This window comes from Pteropus alecto, unplaced genomic scaffold (genome assembly GCF_000325575.1).
Source record: "Pteropus alecto unplaced genomic scaffold, ASM32557v1 scaffold131, whole genome shotgun sequence".
In the NCBI taxonomy this organism is placed as follows: Eukaryota; Metazoa; Chordata; class Mammalia; order Chiroptera; family Pteropodidae; genus Pteropus; species Pteropus alecto.
The window spans coordinates 3,424,629-3,448,245 of NW_006434709.1; the positions used below are offsets into that span (position 1 = coordinate 3,424,629).

General features: G+C 36.7%; 1 protein-coding gene across 2 annotated transcripts in view; it reads left to right on the forward strand.

The window, feature by feature from the left end:
* CNRIP1 (cannabinoid receptor interacting protein 1) overlaps window positions 1-22,051 on the forward strand; it is a 25,010-nt gene extending 2,959 nt beyond the window's left edge. The window contains exon 3 of one of the 2 annotated variants that reach the window (XM_006909535.2): window positions 12,936-13,131. In XM_006909535.2, the coding sequence (XP_006909597.1) occupies window positions 12,936-13,100 (165 nt within the window). In that variant the 3' untranslated portion in view covers window positions 13,101-13,131. Of the gene's footprint in view, window positions 1-12,935; window positions 13,132-21,753 lie in introns of those variants that run through there. The other variant, XM_006909534.1, reaches the window with a different exon arrangement.
* Window positions 22,052-23,617: the final 1,566 nt, after the last annotated feature.

Consider the following 23,617-nt stretch of genomic DNA (forward strand, 5'->3'; position numbering starts at 1 on the left):
TGGTCTTACTGCATTGGTTTAATGTTTCTAATGTTTCTAGAATAATATTGCCTGCTAGTGATGGTAAGGAGTATCCTTATCTCCAGAGTTTCACTACTAGGTACAATGTTAGTTTCAAATATTTATCATGTTAAAGCATTCTTTCTCTAGTTCACTAAAGGTATATTTTTAATTGGGAGATGTGTTAAACTTCATCTAATTCCTTTCCCATGTATGGAGATAATTTATCTCCATTGATATATTAATGTAATAATTATATAATACATTTTCAAATACTAAGCTACCCTTATTTCCTAAAATAAACCCTACTTTAAAATTATGTATTATTTTTAATATATTGCTAAATTTAATATGCTAATACTTTACTTAGGACTTTTAGATTTTTATTTTGTTAATTTTTTCACTTGCTTGATTTCTCAGCAAATACATGAAAATTTTTTATATATCAGGCACTGGTAGAAGAATGGTAGAAAAAATAGATATCCCTGACTTTATGGAGCTTCTAAGCTAGAGAAGGAAAACATACTTTATACATGATTATCAATAATAAAGTAAATTATTATAACGTAAAGTGAAGTGAAAAGGTAGTGGTGCCTTTGGAGCATCATATATCAAGGGTCTCAGCCTCATCCAAGGTTTTGAGGATGGCTTTCTTAAAGAAGAACTAAAGGATAAATAAGGGTTGAGGGAAGAGGAAGCATGTGAGGAAAGAAGAGCTACCAAGATCAAGAGCTGAGTGAAATAAGTCAGAGAGAGAAAGATAAATACCATATGATTTCACTTATACGTGGAATCTAAGGAACAAAAAGAACAAACTAATCAAAAACAGACTCACAAATATAGTAGACAATTTGATGACAGACAGAGGGGAGTGGGGATTAGAGGGCTTGGAGAATGGGGTAAAGGGTTTAAGAAGTACAAATTAGTAGTTGATAGATGGTCATGGGGATGCGGAGCATGGCATAGGGAATGCAGTTAGCATTAATATATTGGCTAGGTGGAAAACCAGAGGAGAGAAGGAGCAATTAGGGGGACCATTTTATAAACTATATAAATGTCGAAGCAATGTACTGTACACTTGAAACTAATTAAAATAAATAAATTTTTTAAAAAAAGAGCTGGAAGAAAGCAAAATGTGTTCTAATGAATGAGAGAAGCCCAACATGGCAGGACCAGAGTGAGGCAGAGACAGGCTCAAGATAAAGCTGGAGAAGTAAGTTTAGGTGTTGGATGTTACGGGACCTTTTTTCTTTCAGATTTATCCTAATGCCTATAGGAATTTGTTCGATATAAATTTGTTTGATATAAATTTACATATAATAAAATGCACGAATATTAAGTGTCCAATTACATAGGTTTTGACAAATGGGTACTACTGTATAATTACCACGCCAATAAAAATATAGAACATTTCCATCACCTGAAAAATTCCCTCATGCCCATATGTAATCAATCCCCCAAACCCTAGCCCACCCTGAGGTTTTTGTCTCAATACCTTCGTTTTAGCCGCTCTAGAATTTTGTGTAAATAGAATCATACTGTTGTATCTGACTTCTTTCATTTGTCATAACGTTCTTGAGATCCATCTGTGTTGTTGCATGTATCAGTAGTTGGTTCCTTTTATTACTGAGTGGTACTCCATTGTATGGATATACTACAATTTATTTATTTTTCTCTAACAAATGGAAATCTGGATTGTTTTCAGCTTTCGATATTATGAGTAAAGCTATTATGAATATTTGAGTATAATTGTTAGTGTGAACACATTTTCATTTCACTTGAGTAACTACCTAAGGGGAGATTTGACTTGAGTAAATACCTAAGGGGAGATTTGACAAGTCACAAGGTAAGTAAGTGTATGTTTGACTATATAAGAAATATCCAGACCATTGTACCATTTCATATTTCTACCAGCAATATATGAGAATTTTAGCTGCTTTGCATACTTACTTATATATCAGTCTTTTAAATTTAGAAATGCAAAAGACATAGGAGAGCTAAAACAATTTTCTTTCATGTCTTATATACTATAGTCTTTAAATCAGGTTGCATAAATCTTCCAGCTTTGTTTATTCAGTTATTTTAGCTAGTCTAGGCCTTTGCATTTTTATATAGATTTTAGAATGAGCTTGTCAATTTCTCCAAAAATTGGGATATTAATTTGTTTTGCATTAAATCTATAGTTTAATTTGGAGAAATTTGACACTTTAATGTTGAGCTTTCTAATACATGAATATGATATCTCTATTTAGGTCTTCTTTAATTTCTCTCTATAATATCTTACAGTGTTCCCTATACAGATTTATATATTTTTTGTTAAATCTATTAGCATTCAGGTTTCAACACTAAGTATGAAGTTAGCTGTAGGTTTTTTTGTTTTGTTTTCTTTTGTTTTTGGTATACTCAGGTTAGGGAAGTTCCCTTCTATCCCTAGTTTACTGAGAGTTTTTATCAGGAATGTGTTTATAAAGTGTTTTCAAATGTTTTCGCTATCTTTTGAGATGATCACATGGTGTTTTCTTTTTTATTCTATTCTATGGTAGATCATATTGCTTTTTCGGTGTTAAAACAACTTGGATTCCCAAAATAAACACTATTTGGTCATGGTATATTCTCTGTATATATGACTGGATTTGATTCATTAATATTTTATTGAGGGTTTTTACATCTATGCTCTTTAGGGATATTGCTCTGTGGTTTCCTTTTCTTGTAATGTCTTCATCTAGTTAATACCGACTGCATAAAATGATTTGTAATGTGTACACTCTTCTGTTGTCTGAAAGAGTGAACACATTACTGCCTAGTATTGATATAATTCTTCTTTAATGTTGGATAGAATTCACCAATAAAGGCATGTGTTTTACTTTGAAAATTTTAGTTAACAAATTCAATTTCCTTAGTTGATATTGAGCTACTCACATTTTATTTCCTGAGTTGTTTGTAATTTATCTTTGATGTTTGTTATTCATTTGTTTTAATTAAATTGTCAAATTTATTGGCACAAAGTTGTTGATAATTATCTTCCATCATCCTTTAATGTCTTAGGATCTCCAGTGATGTCCATTCTTTCATTTTCGATATTCATAATTTGCTTTTTTTTCCTCTCTGATCAGTTTAACTAGAGATTTACCGATTTTATTGGACTTTTTAAAAATTGAGCTTTGTTTTCATGTTTCACTGTCCATTTTTTTATTTCGTTTTATTTCTTTATTTCTTTTCTTTATTTGCACTGTGATATTTTAATTGAAGTATAAGACCTATATACATAATATTTATATATATCATATTGCATATATATATATAAAATAAATGATCCTTTGTGTATTGTGCAGTTCTGGTTTTCAATGGTTTGACTAAGATGTACCTAAGTGTGGTTTCTTTGTACCTCTTTTTCCTTAGGGCCCATTGAACTTCTTGAATCTGTAAGTTATGATTTTTTACCAAATTTAGGTTATTTTTAACCATTATTTTGTTTAAAAAAATTTTTTTTTTCAATTCCATTCTCTCCTTTCCTTAGAGTGTAGGGCTCCAATTACACATATGGTGTTATCCCAGAGGTCTTTAAGTTCCTGTTTAATTCTCTTCAATTTTCTTTTGCGGTTCTTCAGATTAGACTATTTCATTGATGTATCCTGAAGTTCACTGATTTTTTTTCTTCTATCATTTGTAGTCTGCTATTATGCTTATCATCTAATATTTTTGTCATATTTTTCAGCTCTAGAATTTTCATTTGTACTTTTTATAGTTTCCATTTCCTGAGACTCCCTGTTTGCTCATCATTGAAACCATGTTCCCCTTTACTTCTTTGAGCATGTTTATAATTTCTGGTTTAAAATATTTGGTAAATCCAACATTTGGCCCCATTTAGAGTAAGTTACTATAGAATGACTTTTTTTCCTGAATATGGGTAATACTTTCCTGTTCTGTTACATGTTTGGTAATATTTGATTAGAAATTAAACATTGTAGATAATATGTTATTGACTCTAGTTTCTTTTATTCTTCTGAAGATTATTATCTTTTTATACTATAGCATGCAGTAAACATTCCTGGACTCAAGCTACAAACTCTGTGTTGCCAGCAGTGGGTAGTAGCTGAATGAGCGCTTAATTTTTTTCAACTTCCAGTTGCTGCTTTTCTAGCCTGGTCCCTTAAGCTAATAGAGTTTAGCATTCAACCAAGGAATTGGCCAGTTTATACTAAGATTTGAGGATCCATCCACCTTGAGATTCTCCTAAATTTCCAGCTGCTCTGCCAGTCCTGAGACCTTTGCTTTGACATTTCAAGCCATTAAGGTTTTAACTTATCAGGTTTGGGAATGCACTCAATCAAAAACAACAACAACAACAACAACAACAACAACAAAAAAAAAAACGACACTGAAGTTACAAATCTGCTACAGCATAATTTTTTTCTTTCAAGGATCGACTCTTCACTGATTTGACTGCTTTTTCAATAAGTCCATTAGGGTGTCCCTTTCTACCAGCCCGTGTATGCAGTTAGCCAGGGATTACGGCAGAGTTATAGTCAGATTCTGGGTTTCACCTCTTCTGCTGCTCTCTTGCTTCCAGGATTTTCTCCTGGAATATTTCTGCTGCTCCACCAGTCCTGAACACTGTCTTCAGCCACTTCCAGCAAGAAAGCTTCCATTTTCTTCTGCCAGATCTATAGGGGACTGAGGAATTCCCTCAGGCAAAAACAAAAAACAAAAACAAAAACAATTCTTAACTGTTGTAGTCGAGGTGTTTTCAAGGTAACTCTCCTCTGGTTTCTGTCCCTCTTTTAGTCACTTTTTAAAAGCTTCATTTTTTTGTTTGTATTTTGTCAGATTTTATGATAATACGTATAAAGTTCATCCAACAACTCCACGCCACCATTACCTCTCTCTTTTAAAAATCTTGATAAGAGTTCTAGCTCCTGATACTATGATAAGATTTGCATGTTTTTACAATCAGTTTAGTGGCAATGTGTAAATGGAAGGGAGACAAGAGGGGAAGAACAATTAGAAGGCCTTTACAGACTAAGTTTTACTGTCAGGTTTAATAGCTTTATAAAATGAATTAGGAACATTTTCGTAGTTTGTGTTCTGAAACAATTTACATAGCATAGGACTTAGCTGTTACTTGAAAGTCTGACAGAATTTCTCCATAAAAGTCAAGATCCAAAATAAAGATATTCGGAAGGAATGTTTTTAACTTTTAATTTAGTCCATAACTTTTACTTGGGGGAGGGGAGCTTTGTGGTTTTATTGAGTCCATTTTACTTGTTTTTCTGACAAAACCATCCGTTTCTAGAGTTTTAAAATGTATGTTTAGACCTCTAAGAAAATATTTTCATGTTACGTACATGACGAAGGGCTGTTGGATCAAAATAAATCTTTTGTTATAACAAAGAGATATCCTTCCACTCCCAGTATGTCAAAATAGCATATGTAATTAGAGGTGAAAGAAAATGTTAACTCGAAGCAGAACTGCAAATATGAAAGTTATCAGAATTTTCATGAGATCACAGAGGGCCCCTGAGCCAGCTTGAAGTTGTTCCTTCTTTCACTGAACTTGTACTGGGCACTGGGTCAAGTGCAGAGGGGGCCACCATAAATGAGCCTGTACCCAGTCTTCCAAGTGCTCATAGAGCAGGAGAGGAACCCTCCCCATCTTCTCCCTGGAGCCGGTATGAGCTGGGGACCAGAGCTATAACTTTCTGTTTATTCCTGAAGCTGCGACTCCCTCTTCAGCCTCTGGCCTTAAAAGGACCAGAAGGATACATCTTTTACTAGAGGTGTAAGCAGAACAAACACTATGGGGGGAGATTAACTCAAACATTTAGAAAGGAGTTGATTAAAAACTTCTTAATTAGATTTATAAAGTGAGAATTTTTACATTATTTTGGATGGCTGAAGCACAGGTATTTTTTTAAATGTAAGAATGATTCAGACTTAGTCATGAAAAGACAGATTTTATTAATTACCATAAGTCTAGATCAACTGTCTAAGTATACACTAAAACAGGGGTCCCCCATCTCAAGCCAAGGACCAGTACCGGTCAGTGGCCTGTTAGGAACTGGGCCTCGCAGCAGGAGGTGAGTGGTGTGCAAGCAAACAAAGCTTCATCTGTATCTGCAGCCACTCCCCAGTGCTAGCATCACCGCCTCAGCTCCACCTCAGATCATCAGGCATTAGATTCTCATAGGAGCATCGGTCCCTGGTGCCCTAAAAGGTTGGAGAGACTTCAAGTTACTGGGTGATTTGGGAGTATGTTGTAGGGGACAGGATCTGCAGTCTCTTACTGTAAATCACAAGTCCTGAGTCCCAGCAGTAAAGCCTAAGTTCTTACATATAATTTCCATATCTAGAAAAAGCAAGTCATTGATAGTTAATTGTTCCAACAATGATCTTACAGCTTTTGGTTTGAGCGTTGGCTGTGATTTGAACTTATCTATAATAGAGTGAGTCTAAGGAAAACAATTGAAATTAGGATTTCCTGATCAAGTCAGCATCTCTAATGTTAAGTTCCAATATCATTCTAGTAATGAAAGCCTTACATAGCCTTTTACACTGTTTTATGACTTTTGCCACCAATGTTTCAAGCTTAAGTATTGAAAATTACAGACACAATCACACTTTAACGGATATCAAGGACATCTTGAGATGTCCAAGGAAACTCAATTACATAGGTGAAGCCAGCAATGGAAGCTGGATTAAGGGTATACCAGAGAGATTTCCTATGAGTCTAAAGTTACTTCAAAGTACATAGTTTTTTTTTTATTTTTTATTTTTAAATCATTGGATAAGTAATGCTGGGATAATTGGCTATTTGAGTGAAACATCACTTGTTTTTTCCTGATAATATACTCTAAAATATACTTCAGATAGATCAAGGGGTTATCTGTAAAAAGCCAACTTTTTAAAAAATCAAAATAAAAAGGGTTAATCTAAACCTAAAATAAATGGAAGACATCCAAAAGTAAAAATTGAAAACTTTGATTACATACAAGGCAAAATTTCTGTCAAACATCATAAACAAAGTTAAATTTTCATTATAATGTGATTTAAATTAAAAGACAAATAACAATTCTTGAAGAAAAGCTGTGTTGCCTTGATGTGCTACTGCCCATGTAGAAATTGCAGGTGCCATTAGCAACTTTCCGCAGCGAAGCTCAAGACAGGAAGAAGTAAAATACCCTCTGAGTCAGATTAACGGCAATGATCTCTTTATTCAAATAATTCCACAAGCCCTGGTACCGGGAGTTAATAAAGTGTTACCCAGCTCTAAAAGCGCTCAGCCCCCACTTCAAAGAGAATGTTAACTCGTGTTTAATATGACTAATTCCCTACTCAGTCCTTTCCAGGAGAAAGTCCAGGTGGAGATGCCGTCTGCGCGAATCATTATAATGTTCTCCTTCTGTTGGCTCTCGTCAGTGGGAGACTGGTGGGAGTTTGGAAAAATAAGGCAAGATGTATGAGCTTGTTATGAGGCTGTGTGTGCGGAAGAAGGTAGCTTTATGCATGCACTCCCAAATATAAAAGCTATTCCTTGTGTCAGCTTTGAAAAGAGTTCCTTCATCTGTTGTCGGAAAGAATTTATGTTGAATTGTTGGGTTTTTTTCCCCCCTCAATGTCTGAATTTATCAATGAAGCCACTTGGGCCTGAAAATTTCTTTCTGGGAAAATTTTTAACTACAAATTCAATTTCTTTAGTAAATAGAGGTCAACTGAAGAATTTGTCCATTTCATTAAATGTATTGGTCTCCTTCGTTTCTGTTACTGGTAATTTTTTTTACTTGCTCAGTTTTGCTAGGGGGTTATCAATTTTAAGACATTTTCCAAAAACATATTAGTTTTATCAACTTTTCTTTACAGTTTTTCTTTATAGTTTTTCCTTTTCTACCGCATTGACTTCTGTTCTTTATTACCTTCTTTCATCTTACCACTAGATTGGCTAAAATTAAAAGGACTAACAATATTAACTGTTGGAGAGGATGTAGGGCAACTGAAACTTTCATATTGCTGGTAGAAATGTAAAATGGCATCATCACTTCAGAAAAATGTGACAGTTTCTTTTAAAGTCAAATATGCTTTAAAAGATCCAAAACTTTTAGTCCTATATGTATTCAGCTAAGAGAAATCTAAGAGAAATGAAAAACATGTATTAACTAATAAAACTTGACACATCACAAGAATAGAGCAGCTTGAAATCCAGTAGGAATTAAATGGTAACACCACACTAAAAGTCACAGATGTTCATTTATACAGATTTTGTTTAGTAATGAAGTAATGTCATGTTTTTATCAATATAATAAGCCCATTTTGTGCTCCCTAGTCAATGGATTTCTCCATGACCTTATTCTTGTCTCCAGTGGAGGTGGGTGGCATGGCGAATACAGAGTAGTCTGGGTATTCTAGGACAGCTGGTTGTAAGACCACAGAAATTGTTTAAAACAGGCACTTGGAAGTACTCATTTATTACCGAGGACAACAAATGCATCTCCTCTCCTTGGAATCTGATGAGTTCTCTTTCACATTAGTTGCGAAATAAAAATGTACAAAGGTTTGCAGCTTGTAAGGACACTATAGCAAATGTCCAGGGATAGAGTAAAATATTGGTTTCAGAATACAATAGACTGAGCGGCTTTAACAACAAACATTTATTTCTCATGGTTCTGGAGCCTGGAATTCTAAAATCAAGGTGCAAACAGATCTGGTGTCTGATGAGAGCACTCTTCCATGTTCACAGAGGGCTGCTTTTTTTTGCTATGTCCTCACATGAAGGCAAGCAGGGAGAGAGAGATTATCCCTCTCTTGTTTATTGGCACTAATCCCATTCATGAGGGCTTCACCCTCATGACCTAATTGCCTCTGAAAGGCCCCACCTCCAAATACCAAACACCATCACAGTGGGGATTCAGGCTTTATTATATATATATTGGAGGTATCCAAACATTCAGTTCATAGCAGTGTCCTAAAGCATTCAACAGGTGACAATCCATATACATTCTCACTCAGGGAGAAAAAAAAAGAAAAAAACTGATCATTAACTCTTAGCTGTTTTGCTCAAATAAACAGTTTGGTACAATGATGATAGTTCTTACGTAGGAATTAGGACACCTAGGTTCTTGACCTATCATTAACTAGGTGCATATTTTAGACCAAGGGCAAGTCACTTAACCTCTCTGAATCTTAGTTCTTTCATCCACAAAATGGAGATGTTAAAATCAAGACCAACATGGAATGACATCTTTTAAAGAGCTGCATAAAATAAAGAGTACTATACAAATGCACAGGATTATACCTTTGCATAACTTGCATCACCCAGGGAGCCTGCCTGGGTAAATTTTCCTTAGAAGGCACAGATGGATTGGGAGGAAGAGCCTGAGTAGTTGCTTCTGTTCTTCAAAAAGAATGTCAGCTTTCTAGACTCCATCTGTTCTTAGCCAGAGGAGAAGAAATTCTGAGCTGAGTGGTGAGATGCCCAGGAAATAGAACTCCGGAAGAATGAATAGGAAGGAAGAAAGCTAAAGAGAAGTTAAAACAACTAGGCATGGGAAAGAGGAAAATATATTCCTAGTCAGCAACAATTAAGTTTACTACATACACCATGACCTTGGATCAGCATTAATAAAAGAGAAACAAAACCGAAATACGAAGCACCTACTGTATCCCATATCTTTAACCATGACTGTTTCTGTCATCAGATTTCTATTTTGGTCTCTTGTTTTACTGAGAACTCTTAGATTGAGACTTTCTTAGTTTTAAGATTATTCCGACATAAATGTAGTGCCTTAAGTTTTTTCTTATTTGTGGTCATAATCATCTTAGGTTTTTTTTTGTGTATTGTAACCAACTTTTGTCTATTTTAAAAAAAGGCCTCGGCATTATTTTTTTCCCTTACCTAGCATGGTTTTAAGCTGCTTCCCTCAAAAGACTAGCTGGTGTTTGTAAAATATTTTTATAACTTAGTTTAATTCAATTGCACTTTAAATTGGAATGCCCTGTGCTGGTCAAAAGTAATAAGTCTTGGTAATTTATAAAATGAGATTTTGTTCTTACCACCACTACTGTATTGTATACAAAGTTGTAATATTTTCATATGTATATAGGTAGCCTTAATAGAGTTTATAAAGTCCCTAGGATTTGAGAAATATATACGTTAATTTTTCAGGAATGATAAATTCACTTCACTATTTAAAATATTCTTTCTGATTATAAAAGTAACATTTATTGTAAAAAATCTGAGCAGAAAAGATAGAAAAACACTCAATTTCTTTATTTAGAAGCTCTATTATTAATATTTTTCATTTTCTTTTTTCTGTATATCTTATTTTACATATTTGATCTCATACTGTAAACTGTTTTAATCGATCTTTTCCCTGTTAACATTGTTCTAATTATTTTCTCTTATTATTAAAAACACTAAATTCATGTTTAATGGTTATATAAATCCATCACTTGGATATGCCACCATTTTCACAATATTTTCTAAAGTTGGATGCTTAGATTACTTCTGGTATTTAGAAGTTTTGGCTAAGTTGATAGGTGAATATTATCTCTGTAAAAGTTCATATTTCTTTAATTACTAGTATTACATGTGATTATTTTTCAGATGTTAGCCATTTTTTTCTTTTTAATGAACTATGTTCTAGCTTCATCTAAATGTTCTTAGTTTTTAGTAATTAATTCATATATTCTTATTAATATTATTAATGATATTAACTATTTGGTAATTCTTATAAATACAGTTTGGCTTAACATTTATTTCTGGTTATAAAAAAACTCAATCATTAAATTTTGAAAATACAAATAAGTACATAGAAGAAAATAAAACTTATTAACATGTATAAGTTTAGTTGAATTAATATTAGACATTTTTGTTGGTACTCTGCTTAGTTCAGGTAACATATAGAATCATAGAAAAAGTTTATTAAATGTTTTACATTTAGAATTGTTACATAGTATTCCATTATATAGATATGCCATAATTAATTAATGTTCTAGAGGGACATTTTTTAGGGTTTAATTTTTCACTATTCTAAACACCGTGATATTCTTAAGATAAATTATAAGTGAAATTGCTAGACCTACATATATTCACACCTTTAACTTGATACAAATTACTCTTCCAGAAGGCTATATAATTCAGTTCCCATTGGCAGTGTTTAGAATACCTGTTTCCTTGTAGCTAGCTAAAAATCAGTATTTTTATTTTTTAATGAACTTTGAGGTATAGTTTACGTATAATAAATGTACCCATTTTAAGCACACTGATCACTGAGTTTTGACAAACATATACATACACCCATGTAACCAACACCCGTCTAGATGTAACATGTTTTCATCACCCCCAAAATTTTCCTCTGGCACATTTTCATTAATCATCAATCACTCGTATATCATATACATAATATATAAATTATATATCTACTATTTATATTATATATTATAATAGATATTATGCATATGAGTTTTATATAAATAGAATCATACAGTATGTATTCTTTGGGGTCTGGATTCTTTTACTCAGCATGTCTTTGAGATCCATCTTTGTCGCTGCCTGAGTCAGTATGTTTCTTTTTACTGTTGAGTAAAATGCCATTTTATAGATACACTAAAACTTGTTTATCACCAAGTGATGTTGAAACATTTGGGCTGATCCCTGTCTATGGTTATTGTGAATAAAGCTGCTGTATACATGTACAGCTCTTTATGCCATGATTCTTTAAAAAGAGATACTTCATTTTCTCATCTGGGAGAAAATGTGTGGTATATCACCCACTGTTTCAAGTCAACCAAATTTCCCAAAGGAAAGCCAAATCTTGTTTTGGGATCAAATTAGTAGGATGAGGCAATGGTGCAGAATATAATTTTGAGAGCATCTTGGAGAGCTATCTGGGAAGCACCTGATTACCCTCCTCCTGTAGCAGCTACAAGTATAAGGCTTCTTCTGCTCACTGCCCTCCCCCTCCATGTCTTCTGGCTTCTGACAAGTCTAAAAACCCTGCCAAGTCAGTCCCTGTCCCTTCCCATGACAGGGAAGGGTCAGAGGAGAAAATAACGACAGGCATCATGCTATTGAATGCCAGATCCCCTAAATAGCTCCAGGAGGCGGTAGCAGGGTCAGGCTACCCCACAGGCCACTTGAGCACCTGCCCAGTGGCCTCTAGGGCATTCTGCGCCCTGTTCTCAGCTACATGAGAGTTGTGTTCTTCTGGTTCAGAAGAATTCTGTGTAGTGATTTGCAGGGCCTACCTTCTGGGAGCGGAATGCAAACTCTGTGAGAGCAAGAATCATGCCTTATAGAAACTTGTATATGTGCAAGGCACCTTGTAGATACTCAAATGTGGTTTTGGGTAAGGTATAGACATGGGCACGGAACTGGACTTATAAACATTCAGTGGTATTTGAAAGTTAAAGTGGAGTCTTTAATAATCAAATACTTCCAATAAAATAATTTTCCCTGGAATTGAAATTAACGATAAGACAATTGCCATCCTATGTTTAGTTATGTTGTGTTTATGTTATTTTATACAACCGTCTTTTGAGATAGAAACCAAAAGACAATCATTAAATATTATTTCCTCTCTTCCCAATCCCCCTTCTGTGGCAAGCACTAAAATTCTGAGATTCTAAGTGGTTTCCAGAAATTAAATTTGGAAAACACATACATTTAGGGAGTTAAGTTTTTTTAAAAGGCAATATAATAGCAAATGCCACTCATACAATGGAAATAAGATTTTATAGAGGAAAAATGGTCCACACACAGCTTTACAGGAAAATATCTCCCATAATAACGGAAGATAGTTTATTAAGGTAAAGGCTAAGGTTTGCCAACTCAGAGTCTTGATTGATCACACCTGATGATGCAGGACCTCTCACTAACATTGGCTCTCTTCTATTGCTCATGGCAGAATGAATTTTTCATGGGGCGTATTTCTCTCCCTCAGATAACTGACATTGGGACCTTCGAAACAATGTGGCAAGTCAAGTTCTATAATTACCACAAGCGAGATCACTGCCAATGGGGAAGCCCCTTCTCTGTCATTGAGTATGAGTGCAAGCCCAACGAGACGCGCAGTCTCATGTGGGTGAACAAGGAGTCCTTCCTCTGAAGATGGCTTTTTCTGATGTTGCTGGACAATCCTTCAGAAATTTCCTTTTAGATAACCCAGCACAAGCCTTCACCAAGGCTCACCACACCGTTGATGTTTCCCATCGGGTGCCAATGACCTACTAGCCCCGATTATTTTGAAAGCGTAATTTCCCTCTGATGCAATGTCCCTGACAAAAGATCGTGATATATCATCCCCAAGAAGACCCCATTCCATATTCTGTGTTGGTGTGCCTGCATCCAATTGTTCTCGGTCATCCTGTTGGCCGCTTCTGAGGACCTCGGTGGAATTGGCAGGCATGTCCCATGCTTAACAGTTCTACCAAATAACCGTGGTGTTATGTTTTCAAGTTGAGTGATTCCCCTTTTTTGTTAAACGTTAAATAAAGAAAATAACAACGTGTATGGGTTCTCTCCCAAGTGTAATATGGTAACTTGCAATGTTTTACAGCCCTTAAAGCAGGCTTTGTGAAAATGTAATACAAACTGCCGTGAATGTGATTCAAATGTGCTCCCTCTAGATAGCTCAGCTTTTTCAGGAAAGGATGATGACAAAATAAAAGGAGAAATATTTAAGAAGTGTTTATAGTGTATTAAAACTCTTTCAAGTAACTTAAGATTTTGTGCCATGGCCTGGTGGAATTGGGAAGAAGCATGGTTGTGACCACTGTTAAACAAGGTGACAGGAGTTTCAGGGTTATCTCTTTGGCAAGAGACCCTGGCATTATATTGATGGCATCCCTACATTCCCCTTCACTTGAACTTTGTAAAACTGTGTATGGAACTGTAATCAACTTTTGATATTTCTTAATAAAGGTGTTGAAAATCATACCCTGGCTTGCCTTCTTAATTTGGGCAATATCTATTTAGCAGGTGGACCTCTGCTCCAAGCCAGCTCCCCTAAGATCTCCATCTGTGTTGCAGCATGAGGGGGACAGACCTGGAGTAGAATTAGCACACTTACCCAGAGATCAATTCTGACAATTTAACAGGATGCTCCAGCCAGCTCTAACAGGGCTAGCACAGGCTCAGGCACTTGGTGGGCAATCAAGAAATGTTTGTCCCTGTTCTCTTTCCAAAATTCCTCCCTCCGTGGTGGCCATTCCCCTATCAGCCAGCTCTGTAGCTGAGCAACTTGAGGCTGTGGTGCTGTAATAGTAAGTGCACATCAGGGTGGATACCTCCTTGCCTACTCCCAGAGTGCCACAAGGTACCCAGCACAAAGCCAATACTCCACGAAGTTTGAGGATGAATCTCTAAGAAGGAAAGAAACTTCCTCTTGAAAAGCAACATACTACTTTGTGACAATATTGTAATATTCACTTGAGAAGCACAAATCCTATCACATTGGAAAAAAATTAGTTGAGGATTTGTTTTTTGCTGCCTGTAACCCCTTCATGTAAGAAGAAGCAAGGTTAATGGAAGTATTGTAAAGAGCCAATTTATTGTAGAATGGAATTTCCACCTGTCACTTACCTGCAATGAGGCTGTACTGCCAGCAGGGCACAGCAATGCCTTGGATTTGGGCTAGTTATGAGTGGTGGGGGGAGGCGGAGGTTTAGGAGAGCAAATGCTTCTCAGTTCACTTGCTTTTCAAAAATAATAGTGTCTATTACAACTGCTGCCAAATATAAAAATTGACCCATTTCTGGTTACTGTATTTTAAAAACCAACACGCAATTATTTAAACAGACATTGAGATATTTTTTTAAATGTATTTACTGTAGACAGAGACTTAAGTTTTCTTCTAGAATATCCAATAGAAATGCAGTGATTTGAAGGTGGGGAAATATGAGAACTACATATTTTAATCTGAAGACTTTGATTAAGAAATATTTTCATTTGTGAAACAAGAGGTTTCAAACTAGTGACTCATTTATCAGAGCTTCAGCATTTGTTTTGAGAGGTAGAAGCAATATTATGGCATTTGCAATATTTCCATGGCTTTAGAAAAACACGTAGAGGCTTTGATTTTTGAGTTTGGGATGATTCAAGGCAGGGCTGAGAGGAAATATGGCCCAGCACAACTGCACACTCCCAGAGAGGAGGCAGCTGGTGAGCCCTGGACAGAAGCTGGAGCATCTGAGCCCCACAAACATGCTCCTTGAGCCTAAGTGGTTATTTCAATTTTCTATGTCTCAGTTTGCTTGTCTCCAAAACAAGGAGTTAAGCTAGGAGAATTCTAAAGCCTTTTAAGCCTTACAAGTTATAACTCTATTTTATACTCTTTAAAAAATGTGTGTGTGTGTGTGTGTGTGTGTGTGTGTGTGTGTGTGTGTGTGTGTGTGTGTGTGTGTGTGTGTATCTGTATTGATTAGGGCTATTAATTGTAAATTTACCCTGGTTAACATAAGAAAATAGAAATCGAAAAGATCTCTGAGGGTATCTCAGAGAAATGGATTTGGGAATAAGTAGGAGCAAAGGTATTCTGGAGAAAAAAAAAAAATCATTTCCCAAATGAGATACCGGGAAATTATTCAGAAATATCAGAGGATGGCGAGAAACGCAATCAAGGCAACTCTAAGGATAACTCTATTTTATACTCTTTAAAAAAAATGTGTGTGTGTGTGTGTGTGTGTGTGTGTGTGTGTGTGTGTGTGTGTGTTCCCTTGGGGCTAAGAGGTAAGGCTGAATCACGGGAGATGGGGAGGAGATGGAGATGAAGTAAACAGGAAATCTTAACAGCTAATCTGCCACGTTAAGTGATCTCTCCTGGCATATACTGTTCTACTTATGATTGGACTCAAGCCCAGTGTCTCTGGCTACTTCTCCTATAGCTCTCCTTCTACTCCAAAACTTGAGTGCTCAGCTATATCAAGCTGCTGAGTTGTAACTTTGCCCCTCAGCCATCTGGAAGGGCTATTTTTATACAAGTTGTAGCCACGTCTCTCTACTTCTAAGCATCAGATGGCTACCCAGAAGCTTGAGGAACAAGGCCATCCTTCTAATTATGTTGATGACTAAAACACTTTTGAACAGGTAGAAGAGTAGAAATGCCTTGAATTTATATTTTGTGACACCTTGCTTATTGAGAAGTCATTTATCCAGCCTTCTAAACTATCTAGATCACAGCTGAGAACAGAAAACATGCCACAAAATAAAGATCCCTGTCACGGATGTCACAAAGTCCATTCACTAAAGGCTTGGGTCTTCTCTCAAAGCCTCATGAATCTTATTTTACAGATAGTTCTAATATACAGGGTGATCTGGTTTCTGGCTTTTAGGAAATTGGAAGTAGAATAATTAGAGGAAAGAAGGCAATTTGTAGAGGTAGATATGCTAAAATTATATATTTTTTTCCACAGAGGATAAAGAAAAAATGTAAAAAGCGAACACGGTCAGTCAAAAAGTATAATATATAGGGACTGTAGAGACACAATCTTGTACTAAATCACAGTAGTTTCAGTGGATATCAAATAAAAAATGATATATATAATCACGGCCCTGTATCATCTAGGAAGATAATGCATTATCTTCAGAAATGTGTCATCGTGACTCAGTGTTTAAAAGTTCAGATTCTGAAGCTAAGATGCCTCAATTCAAATCCTGGCTCAGCTTTTTAGTAACTGTGTGACCTTAGGCAAGTCACTTAGTATCTCTGTGCTTCAATTTTCTCATTTGGAAAATGGAGATAATAATACTATTTACCTTGTAGAATGGTTGTGAGGATTAAATAAATGAACGTATGTAAAACTTTTAGAACAGTGTCTGCACATATTATTTCGTGCATTTTGTTTCAAAAGGTGGGGCAAAATACATTTTCAAACAAAATTATTAAAAGTGCCAAGAGAAAAACTGAAGGCATTTAAAGGAATAAAAATTATTTTCCTAGGATATCCCATGCATGAATTTGAAATAATGACCAACGTTTGTGCTCTATTTTTATACCCCAAAAAAATGCATGTAGAGGTAATATTTTTAATTATTTAAAAATAATTTGAAGTAGTATGTATTAAGATATGCTAAGAAAAGACTTTCTACACAAACAGGCTTCATTAAGTCTTTTTTATAAAGACCCAGTTTTGAATAATTGCAAACATCAGGACAGAATCAGAGAACTTTAAATCTGGGAGAAGTCAAGAATGATGTCAAAAGTTCTATTTGCTATTTCTTTTAATCCTGAAAACTCTATGACGTAGGTAGCACATGTCATACTTCCATTTTACAGGGGTGGGGTGGGGGATGGGGGGAAGCCTCAGAAGTTGAAAAACAAGGCTCAAGTTTAAACAGCTAATTTTATAAGAAAGCACTTTATTTGACCTTCAGTTTTCTCATTTATGAAATGATGACAATAATATCCACTTCACAAAGTGTGTTAGGATTAAATAATATATCACATAAGAAGCACCTTCTTTCTTTTCTCCCCATTCTCTTCGGCCTGAGACATTTCGTTTAAAATGACTTCATTATGTGCCACACTCCTGTAGTGTTTGTTTTTTTAACCTGGTGGTTTTGCCTTAATTTATTTGCAGCCTAGCAGATCAGTTCCTTTTCCAAAGAAAATTACCGTGGATATATTTAAAAAAACAAATTAATTAAAATATATATATATATATAATGTAAAAACGATTGTCAATAAACAGAAGTATTAAATTTCTGGAAACTCAGTATTCAGTATAGAGACCTAGAGAACTCTACACAGCAAATTACTTGAAGATGACCTTTGCTCTTTGAAGTCATACTAACTGCTGTTACAGCGCTAGAGAAGACTAATTAAAATTTTTCTTTAATAAGTATAGTATTCCATTTCCCACTTGCTAACAGATGAAAATTACAACAATATTTTTAGTTCTACCCTGGTGCTTTCATAGTAATCCTGAGAGGCATTCTAGACTCTGGCCCTGGTGAATTTCTGATTTGCCTTTTGATAAAGCAAGCCAGAAGACTTTCCTTACCCCTGCACAGCCTGTTCCCTCAGCTTGGAATGCCCTGCTCCATTTTCTACCCAGCAAATGTCTTCAAGTGCCAGCTTAAATGTCACCTTAGCTGTAAAGTCTTTCCTGACTCCTCTAAAATGTCGAGTCGAGAATAATATTGTTTAGTCAAAGATTTTATTTTATTACCCCATTTCTGAAAAGCGTCATCTAACTTCTGCTTTTCTTAAGTTCTCTGGACAGTGTCCACATATTCGTACTGATGGCGAAAATGAGCTGACTCAATAAAAAGGTGATGAGATTCTAGAAAGAGCTAGCTGGCTGGCTGACTGGCTGGCTGGCTGGCTGGCTGGCTGGCTGGCTGACTGAAAAACCAGCCAGTGAGTAGTTTGGAATATATTAGCCTTTAGCGGGTTAGTTCTCCCTTTAAAGGAGACCAAAAGAAGGCAAGTAGATAAGAAAGAAAAAGCTTGAGTTCTCTCTTACTGACATTGCTTTAAGTAAATGTGCCTTTTCATGTTAGTATTATTAATGATGATGGTACTAAGGTGTGTCATTCTTTTAAGGAGTTTATTTCTGTCAGGATAATTATTTGTCTGCCCACCAAACATTTCCAGCCCTCTCCTGTGTAGGCATATAATAGGACTATACTTCATAACCTGGGATAGGGCTCTGTGAGAACAACTCTGGCTAGTGAGCTGTGAGCAGAAGTGGCTATGTCATTTCCAGGCTGAAATACCCAACTGTTTGTGCAATACCCAGCAGAGCTCTCTTTCACTTTGCCATGGCAACTAGCCACTTTCAAGATGACCCATCATCCTGGGTCCTGGAGTAAGAAGATATGAAGCGAAACCCTAGCCAGTCTTTATCAGACCTGTAGCATATCTGAGAAATAAACTTTTCTCCTCAACATTTTATTGTGAAAAATGTTGAGATATACAGAAAAGTCGAGAGAACTGTACAGAAAACATCCACACACTCATCACCTGGATTTTACAATTAGCATTTTTCTGTATTTGCTTTATCACTTATCTATACATTTATCCATCCATCCATCCTTCTGTGCTATAACAATTCATCTTCTTTTTTTTTTTTTTCAGATGAATGGGAAGCTATTGTAAAATACTATTAATGTTTGGGGTTATTCATGGGGTTGTTGTGTACTACAACATAACTTAGACTTGCCTAATCTACAACATCTAGGGTGCTCTGATCAGCTCCTCTCCTTTTCTGCTGAGGATCCTAAAGTGGAACTATTCCAAAAAGAAAACTTAAGTGTTTTAAGTTAGTTCTAAGACATTATTTCCTGCCTGGGAAAATCTAAAGTTATAGGATGAATTAAGAGGCAGATTAAATCATTTTTATTTTTACTTATGGACTTAAAAAGAAAAAACATAAACTCTGATTGAACTAGTTGGAGTGGGGCTCTGTTTAGAAGCAGAGGGGTGGAATAAATGGGGAAAGAAAAGGCAAAAACCACATCCATTGAATGTTGCATGGCAGATATTTTATATGTACTACCCCCAAGCCACTCTATAAATTATATATGATTTCTTTTGTTAAAATGAGTATATTAAGCTCAGAGAGGTTAGGCTGCCTGCCCTAGGTCATATAGCTAGTGAGAATGAAAGAGGCAGAATAAAAACCCAAATGACTCCAACATACTTGCCCTCCTCTGGAAGTCTACAAACCCTGATTTCTGAAGCCCCAGAAGCTGATGTTTCCTGCCCACTGGGAAGGCTGCTCCTCATGGTCCATGCGGTAACCATGGGGTTAGCGGCAACCTCCTTCACTGCCTGAAGCAGAATTTGAAAAGTCAAAATTATATACATATATTCCAAAATACTATTTTTTTTCAAGTCAAGACCCAGCTGGAATCTTGATCTCACAGTTTATTCCTTAGTCTTGTATTTTGTTGTGGAGTAGATACACGCATGCGTGCTTGGTACTTATTTACATCTTGAGATTTAATGAATATGACCACAAACAGGTTATTTTCAGAATTTTCATGGCTCGAGCCTACTGTTTTCAGATTCGTATTAGTTAAACTCAAAATAATGGGTATGACAGATGTAAGTTTAAATCATCAGGTTCCCGTTCAGGTCAAGGATCTTTTTCCTGATCTAGGTACTCTTGCTTGCCTGAGTAGGAGGGAATAGCTCAGAGAACTTGCCTGGGAAGAGAACTTAAGAACCCATTTAGGACTTGGGATCATGGGAATTTGTCCTCACCCTATAGATGTAATCCAAACCTGCACAAGTTCTTTCAAATATTGACACAGATGATCTTTCTTAACTTTCCTATAGAGGTTAACCTTTCTCCAGTGATCTTAACGAGAGTAAGTCCTTAAAATAAAGCTTGGATACACTCAAAAGGGCAGCATGCAGGAGTTTCCTGGGGTGATGGAACTGTTCTGTATCCTGATGGTGGTGGTGGTTGCATGAATCTATACATGTGTTAAAATTCATAGAATTGTACATGCCACACATATGCACGCACACACATATACTCTCAGAATTAATTGTACTGTATGTTTACTGATTTAAAAACCTGAAGACACTAATGCAAAGCGACCCATGAGGCAAGAAATTAAGCTTTCAGGGCCAAATCATCTGCACAAAGCATCAGGGAGTAATTTCAGACTCTCCCAGGGGTAGCTGCCTGCACGGTTCTCTCCTCTTTCTTTCAGGTATATCAATCCTTCCATAAAACCGACAAGCATCAAATGTACCTCGTAAACCATTAGAGAAGAGTTCAATGTCTTTTCCACATGGTCTGCTTTGAGTATGTATGGGTCTTGCTTTGGCCCTGTAGTGGTTTCTTTATCAGGTGTAGAGTCATAAAGCTGAAGAGTGGGCACGCTAAGGAGACCATGATTGAGAAGGAAGAACTTAGAAATTGTGGAGTTGGAAAAGTAGCTAAATTAGAAACTGGATTAATTCAACTGAGTTAACTTCTTTAGAGGTGAGGAAATCAGAGTCTATAGAGCTGAGAGGGCCTTCACCAGGAAGAAAGCCACATGAATGAGGAGTCAAGGTAAGTCCAGGCAGATCCATGTGGCCAAGGTCAGAGCTGCGGGACCTCTGGGAGAACTGGTGCTCTGAACCTGGTGGACCTCTGCTACCTAAAGGTTCAGCCTTCTGAACCAGAACCTAACCCATGTTTTCTACTGTCTCTGGAAGATTCGTTGGTTAGTTGAATGGAGGCTTGTCTTTGGCCAATGCGGTCCTTGGCACTCCTGCATTGTCTAGAACCTGTGAATCCTTTTAGAGCTTATCTATCTGGAGAGGAAATTGTCTGAATAGACTTGAAGAGTGAGAGCCATCTGCTGAAGACACCAGTGAGCATTTGGCAGGGTGGGTGGGGGAAATGAGAGAGCACAGAGGGGAGGGGGCTGGGAATTATCCCACTCTCCCCCTCCCGCCTGCATGGGGTGCTCCAGGAGCTGCTTTTAAGCAATGCCTAACAAGTTGAGTTGGCGTGAACTTGTGCTTGTTCCTCCCTCAGGGAATGAGGGAAGACAGGCTTAAAGCTGTTTAAATGCTTGGAGAATATCCAAAGAGAAGCTTGACACAAATGCAACATATTAATGACAACAGCTTGGGCCTGGCTAAATAGTGACTATTCTAACAAAACAAACATATGGGTAATGAGGACAATTGTTCTGAAAAAGAAACAATTCAGCCCTTGTACAGGGAACTTGGTGCTTTTTTAGAGTCTTCATGGAATTCACTTCACTGTGGCTTTCTCAAACGCTGGCTGGCGTCTATTTATTCTTAGAAGTGCCAAGAACAACCACCTCAGGGATCTCTTGTGGGCATGAGCACATTCTTCAGTGTATGCCATCTCAAAGAACAAATGTTCTTTGCTTTTTTTTCAGATTGTTTGCTTTGTACTCTAAGAGAGGGCTTCTTGCGGGCCATCAGAATTATCTGGGATGTTTGTTAAAATGTAGGTTCCTGCACTCCGCCTTTTCAGACCTGCCAAATTAGGTGAACTCTGAGAGAAAAATTCAAAACATCTGCATCTTAAGAAGAACCTTAGATGATCTTTATCACAGTAACATTTGGAAATCACTGCCCTAAGGCCTAGTCCTTCTCTTTAATGTTCATTTACTCATTCAAAACACATCCATGTGCCAGCTATTCTGTGGTGCGAGAAATGGTGAGGGTACTACCATTAAGTATTCAAATTGCTCATCTTGCTCATCACCAAATAATTACAATAAAATGTGGTAAATGTTATAGCAGAAGGGCATATGAAATATATGAAAGGATAGAGGAGGAGCCTGCAAGAGTTAGAGGCAGCTTCATAGATAATATTTGAGCTACATCTTGATGAATGAGCAGAATTTAATCAGGAGGACAAGAGAGAAAGCACATCTCGGGCACAGAAAAGGTATCGGTTTATGAAGGCGTATGATTCACTCTGGAAGAAGGAATTCTGTGCAGCTGGAGCGTAGGGAATAGTGGAGGAGGAAAGAGGCATAGACTAGACTGCGAGGAGCTTTGCATACCTGCTGAGCAGTTTAGGCTTTGCTCTACAGAAAATGAGAGCTGGAGGGTTTTATTATTATTATTTTTTTTAAGTATAAAATGACAGAATGATTTGTATGATACAGAGTGATCTCCCTGCTGGCAGTTTGGATACAGGGAGAGGAGTATAGAAGCATCTGCAAGGGTGAGGAGCGAAGAGGCTAAAGCCAGACAATGGCACATGGGGGCAGAGAGATCTGCATGAAGCAAGAAGTGGAGTGAGAAGACGGGAGCGATGGAGGCCTGGACCAGCCACCCATCGACAGCTTGGGCCACAGGATGGAGAAGTAGAGTAGAGGGGCTATTGCTCAAGACAGGAAACAAGGTAGGTGCAGATTAGGCAGGGGAAGAAAGGGAGGCATTTTCAATACCTATATTAGTCTTCCAGCTCAAAATTCGACAGCTGACCTGACATTTGAACTTGCAAGCAGATGATAGTGTGTGGGACCACAGGGGATAGTTTCTGCTGCTCTAGGAAATTATTTTCAAGATACCTGTTATGCAAAAAATATCATGCCATCATATGTAGTATGGTTCCATTTATGTTTTTAAAAACTAAGTGCAGAGAGAGACACAGATCGAGAGAGAGAGACAGAGAGTATGAGAGAGGGAGAGAGAGACAGACAGAGAGATTGGGTTTTGAGGAAATGCACAGTAAAAGCAAGTTACTGTAAATAAGGAAGAGAAGTGGAATTGAGAGAGGAAATGGAAAGACCCTTGACAATTTACTCGGAATTGTTTTGTATTTGTAATTGTTTTTAACAATAAGTTTTACTGATGTATGCTTTTATAACTTTTTAAAGCTTTTAAAAAAATGCCTACACATCTTCTTGGCTGCCACTAGGTGGTACTAGTGGCAGGACAGATTGGATGGCCTTTAAGCTTCTGTGCTCATCCCCGGCACCTACCTTCCTACCTTCAAAGAGTGAAACCAATTAATTCACCAACTATTATTGGCATTCATTCTCAGAGATTAGGGCTCAAGACCCCAGACTCCCCTTTCATTCCCCTTAAGATACGAGATGCCAGGTTTTCTGTTTAATTTGTATCAAAATGTTTTCAAGCAAAAAAATGTTCTTTCTACATCAGTCTAAGTTATACAGTTTAGT